A 5,857-nucleotide genomic window follows, 5' to 3' on the forward strand; every position below is an offset into this window, starting at 1 on the left:
TAATTCCAGATGGGGTTGGCAAATGGGACTGCGGCCCAGGAATTCATTTTGCTGGGATTTGGAATGGATCAGCAAAAACGCTTCTTGCTGCTTCTTTTCTTGATTACCCTTTATGTTCTAACACTGGTTGAAAACAGCACCATTATAACCCTGGTCTGTCGAGATAGCCATCTGGGCCAGGTCCCCATGTACATCCTTCTGAGAAACTTTTCCTGGCTGGAGATGTGCTATGTGACCACCACGATTCCCCGCATGCTTTTTGACCTTGCGACCCATAACCAGGTTATCTCTTCCCATGCTTGCTTCCTCCAGTTCTATCTCTTGTTCTCTCTTGGCACCACTGAATTCTTCTTCCTTTCAGCCATGGCTTTGGATCGATACTTAGCCATCTGCCACCCATTGCACTACCAGACCATCATGTCACCACATTCCTGTTGCATTCTGGTAACCGCATGTTGGCTCCTTGGTTTCCTGGGATACATCACACCTGTTGCTTTGATCTCCAAGTTGTCCTTCTGTGGACCCAACATTATTGACCATTTTTTGTGTGACCTCATTCCGCTGCTATCCATGGCTTGTCCTCCACTTGGAAATGTAACTTTGATTTGCCAAATTATTGTGCACCTTCTGTTTTTAAGCAATGTAATATTTGTCATGCTATCCTATGGCATTGTGATTTACACTTTGATGAAATCCTCCAGTAAAGGGAATTGCAGGAAGGGCTTCAACACTATATCTATGCATCTCTTGGTGGTGACCCTTTTCTACAGCACGGTAGGAGCAATGTATGTCATTCCAGTTGGAGAAAGTTATTTAAAGGTTAATAAGATAATAACACTCTTCTATGCTGCCATTATACCTTTTCTCAACCCCTTGATCTACTGTCTGAGGAATGATCAAGTGAAGGAGGCTCTGCATAAATTATTGGCAGAAATATCAGGGTTGGTTATGACAACTATCACAATGTAAAAAAGAGTTTTGTACCTGGTGGTACAAAATCCGAATAATATTTATTTTTCTGCATACGTGAGAGATGATGTAGCCCTGAATTCACACAATTTCCCTCCCTATTTCTCCTCAACGCTGCCTCACAGAAAAAACAATGCAAAATTCTAGATTTTTCTTGACCACTTACTTCCAAAGAGTTGACTTACTACTTAGCTAATGGGTGACTCTAAAGATTGACTCTGAAGAAATTATTCCACTCTAATATGCAACTCATTTCCAATATTTTATTTTAGAAGAAAAAGAGAGTCTAGACCAAACTTATTGTAACATGAATTAAATGGGGAACTTCTACATCAGGGGTGGGCTGCTGAGGATTCGCAGGGGTCCAGGCAAATCTCTAGCTAAGATTCTGTACAGTTTGGACAACCCCCAAATCCCACTCCTGGCTGACCCCAGTTGCCAAGTGCACAAAATGCAATCACATGACTATAGGGAAGGTAGCCATCGGAACTTTGAATCCTGCTCATAAGTAGTCCCAGGGAGGTCATAATTTTGAACATTTGCCAAGTAACCAGTTGTAAGTCAAGGAACACCTGTATAGTCAAAAGGGTTTTTTCTTGTCCATTTTAATATGTCTATGCATAGTACATTGTACATCCTGATCGGAAATTCATTTGAGGATCTATGGGGAGTTGAGATTTGTACTAAGCATAAAAATTGCATTAGATAAAAGAATTACAATTAATTAGTTTGATTAACTATGATGTTTATTAAGGGTAAAGGTTCTCCTTGCACATATGAGCTAGTTATTCCTAACTCTAAGGGGTGGTGTTCATCTCCACTTCAAAACCGAAGAGCCAGCGCTGTCCGAAGATGTCTCCATGGTCATGTGGCTGGCATGACTCAACACCGAAGGCGCATGGAAGGCTGTTAACTTCCCATCAAAGGTGGTCACTATTTTTCTACTTGCATTTTTACATGCTTTCAAACTGCTAGGTTGGCAGAAGCTGGGATAAGTAACGGGAACTCACTCTGTTATGCGGCACCAGGGATTCGAACCGCCGAACAGCTGACCTTTCTAATCGACAAGCTCAGCGTCTTAATCACTGAGCCACCATGTCCCTTATGTTCTCCATTAGCCAAGAAAAAAAAAGAGAATATAGTGAATACTATACCATCAATGGATGAAGAATGCCAAGGCAGCAATATCCATAATTACTACAATGACAAGAAAACTATTAATTTGTCATAGATGTTGAATGTTTAATGTACTAGGGGAAAACTATTGCCTGATGTTGACTTTGCATGGATTTTTTTTTGCACTGTACATTTTATTATATTGTAGTTCTGATTATTATTCAACATCCAGAATTAATAAAATAGATTTGTTTTACTGGGGAGGAAAACAACTTTCTTAAACATTTTCTTTAAAAAAATATGTTTGTGGAAATTTGGTATAAGTAGAAGTTTCCCTCCCATGATACGCTATTTCACTACAAACTTGTCTTGTTCCTGAAAAGCGTATTCCCCAGTTGCATTGCCAGTTAATGATAAAACTCAGTTGTGAGAATGTTTGTACAACTTTTGAGCTCTTACTAATTACATAAAGATGGTGACTCTTTCGACTTCTAATCTCACAATATGACCTATTCCTCCATTAGTTTTCTGGACAAGCACCTATGATGTGCAGCAACCCATTTTTTCTGATGTGCTTTCTGCTATAGAGACGAATCTTTTTACTCCGCTAAGGTATGAAAATAGAAATTATATTTTTGAGAACAGCTGGGCAGGAAGCAAAGAGAAATGACCGCTCCTCTTGAATCTTTAAAGTTTATCCAAAGTAATTTTATCACATTCCATCAAAGATCAAGAGATGGAGAGATTGGCATAGAATTCCCATTTATTGCATCTAATAACAGGAAGTCAATACTTTGCTACAGTTTGTGATATTAATATGTGGAAGGAAGGAAGGAAGGAAGGAAGGAAGGAAGGAAGGAAGGAAGGAAGGAAGGAAGGAAGGAAGGAAAGATATTAACCTACATTTCATGCTACTGAAATAAATAAACCATGTGAAGTTTTTTCTGCAATTTTTTTCCAGAACAGATATAAATAATCCTGATTAAATTCAGTGGGACTAATACCTAGAAAAGTGCATTTGTGATTGTAGACAAGTAACATTAAAAAAGTTAAGGAATGCTTTTTAGGGAGATGGGATAATCATTGCTATAGCTAGAATTCAAGATTTTATTTTGCAGCAGGCATTAGTTATATGGAATCATGATTCTACTACATTTATATGCAAGTTTTCCAATTGTTCTGCTGTCAATAGAAAAAAAATCAAAGATAACAAAGGATAATGGCCCTTATCAATATTAGAGTTTACTTATTGAAATGATTACATGATAGAAACAGTTATGGGATATTACCCAAGAGCTGCAAATTATAATAATATAAGCTATATCTAAAATTCAGCAAGTTGGTTTATTACATTTTTCTTACTTTTTTTCCTCCTCTCTCCTAGAATTTTTTAAATGTTTATACTAATAGGTCTATGCTTCTGTCTGCACTTTTCTTTGAATATTTGTTCACCAATAATTCTCCAACATCTTTTGATACATTTTTTCCCAACTAATAAGCAGTTTTGTACAGACTTTTCAGAGATTATATTTTTCAATGATGGCTAAATTCATGTAGAGATACTTTCCAGTATCCTATACAGATATCAAGGACCAAAGTATGTTATTCAATGAACATTGAAAGTCTTGAGTATCTATTATTTCAGATGTCATTAGTCACAAGGCATAATGTTTTGTCAGATTTTTGATATGTAGAATAGTTACCTTGTGCTTTGTGAACTTATATGATTCCAGATGGAATTGGCGAATGGGACTGCGGCCCAGGGGTTCATTTTGCTGGGATTTGGAATGGATCAGCAAAAACGCTTCTTGCTGCTTCTTTTCTTGATTGCCCTTTATGTTCTAACACTGGTTGAAAACAGCACCATTATAACCCTGGTCTGTCGAGATAGCCATCTGGGCCAGGTCCCCATGTATATTCTTCTGAAAAACTTTTCCTGGCTGGAGATGTGCTACGTGACCACCACGATTCCCTGCATGCTTTTTGACCTTGCGACCCATAACCAGGTTATCTCTTTCCATGCTTGCTTCCTCCAGTTCTATCTCTTGTTCTCTCTTGGCACCACTGAATTCTTCTTCCTTTCAGCCATGGCTTTGGATCGATACTTAGCCATCTGCCACCCATTACACTACCAGACCATCATGTCACCACATTCCTGTTGCATTCTGGTAACTGCATGTTGGCTCCTTGGTTTCCTGGGATACATCACACCTGTTGTTTTGATTTCCAAGTTGTCCTTCTGTGGACCCAACATTATTGACCATTTTTTGTGTGATCTCGTTCCCCTGCTCTCTGTGGCTTGTCCTCCACTTGGAAATGCTCCTTTGATTTGCCAAATTATTGTGCACCTTCTGTTTTTAAGCAATGTAATATTCGTAATACTATCCTATGGCATTGTGATTTACACTTTGATGAAATCCTCCAGTAAAGGGAATTGCAGGAAAGGCTTCAATACTATATCTATGCATCTTTTGGTGGTGACCCTTTTCTACAGCACGGTAGGAGCAATGTATGTCATTCCAGTTGGAGAAAGTTATTTAAAGATCAATAAGACAATAACACTCTTCTATGCTGCCATTATACCTTTTCTCAACCCCTTGATCTACTGTCTGAGGAATGATCAAGTGAAGGAGGCTCTGCATAAATTATTGGCAGAAATATCAGAGTCAATAATGTCATCAATCACAATATAGATGATGTTGGTAGTTTATTTTCCTGTTTGATGGTGACCATGGCACACTTGTCCAGTCCAAGCTCTATTGCAGTATCTTCCCTGCATATACAGATAGTTCAATCAGAATGGAAATGGAAGGTCCCAATGTATGTAAGTAGAAAAAGTGTATACCTTTATGTATATGCTGCAGCCCTGAATGTATACAATTCTCTCCCTATTTCTCATCAACATTGACTCACACAAAAATCAACGAAAATCCAATATTTTTCTTGAGCAGTTGGTTGCCAGGAAATGACTGCAAAGTATTACTTGGCTAATGGTTGGCTCTGAAGATAGAATCTAAATGAGTCACTTTACTCTAGTTTCTACGCTTCCTACCTCAAGGTGATTTAGTATGAGAATAATTTGATTTGAAAAGGAAAATTGGTCAAGACCAATTATTTTTTTCCAGCAAGAGTTAAATGGGGGGACCATTTGTCTACAATGAAAATTAATCTTTGCCAGTATTATTACTCTTTGCTAGAAACAAGGAGGAATTTCCTGACAGTTATAACAATCAGTTAGTGGAACAGTTTGCCTTCAGAGGTTGTGGGTATTCCAGCACTGGAAGTTTTAAGAGAAGATTGCATAGCCATTCGTGCAGAATAGTATAGGGTCGTGATGGAGACCCTGTGGCAAAAGTGCCAGAAGGGACATGCAGAGCCATCTCTCTAGGCACATAAGCCATTGCCCATTTCTCTTCCAAGTTCCAGCACACTGACCAACCGGTCTTCACACATGCAGGAGCACTGGGAGCTGGAAGAACATCTGCCCAGCATGCATGCACATGATTTCCCAGATTCTGGAACATGCATGCGTGCTGGTCACCCGTTGTTCCAGTTTCTGGCATGCATGTGTGTGTGGAGACCAGTTAGCCAATGCGCATGAATATCTTCCCAGTGCTTGCATAGACACTGAGCCAGCTGCTCTTCTGGTTTCCGGCACACACACACGCACACACATGTGGGTGCATGCCAGGGGTGGGTTTCTCGCCCCATTCCAACCGGTTCGGTTGGAATGGGGCCAGCGGCGTCCTCGTGCACGCGTGCAGCACACGCA

The 5,857-nt window shown here is 39.5% G+C and overlaps 2 protein-coding genes across 2 annotated transcripts; both read left to right on the top strand.

Annotated features, from left to right (window-relative positions):
• Positions 1-1,259, top strand: LOC148046415 (olfactory receptor 11H6-like). Its single transcript, XM_087712021.1, has 2 exons — positions 1-927; positions 1,242-1,259. The coding sequence occupies exons 1-2, from the start codon at positions 10-12 to the stop codon at positions 1,257-1,259; spliced, it is 936 nt and encodes a 311-aa protein (XP_087568147.1). The 5' UTR covers positions 1-9.
• Positions 1,260-3,809: 2,550 nt separating this feature from the next.
• On the top strand, positions 3,810-4,778 carry LOC106539473 (olfactory receptor 11G2-like). Its single transcript, XM_014054273.2, has one exon. The coding sequence runs from the start codon at positions 3,819-3,821 to the stop codon at positions 4,776-4,778; it is 960 nt and encodes a 319-aa protein (XP_013909748.2). The 5' UTR covers positions 3,810-3,818.
• Positions 4,779-5,857: the final 1,079 nt, after the last annotated feature.

This window comes from Thamnophis sirtalis, unplaced genomic scaffold, assembly GCF_051295495.1.
Source record: "Thamnophis sirtalis isolate CommonGarterSnake01/CBP01778 unplaced genomic scaffold, rThaSir2_p1.2 scaffold_4, whole genome shotgun sequence".
In the NCBI taxonomy this organism is placed as follows: domain Eukaryota; kingdom Metazoa; phylum Chordata; class Lepidosauria; order Squamata; family Natricidae; genus Thamnophis; species Thamnophis sirtalis.

What these genes read in the sequence shown, in the direction of transcription:
- LOC106539473 (XM_014054273.2), top strand. Translation starts at nt 3,819, where the DNA reads ATGGAATTGGCGAATGGGACTGCGGCCCAGGGGTTCATTTTGCTGGGA.
- LOC148046415 (XM_087712021.1), top strand. Translation starts at nt 10, where the DNA reads ATGGGGTTGGCAAATGGGACTGCGGCCCAGGAATTCATTTTGCTGGGA.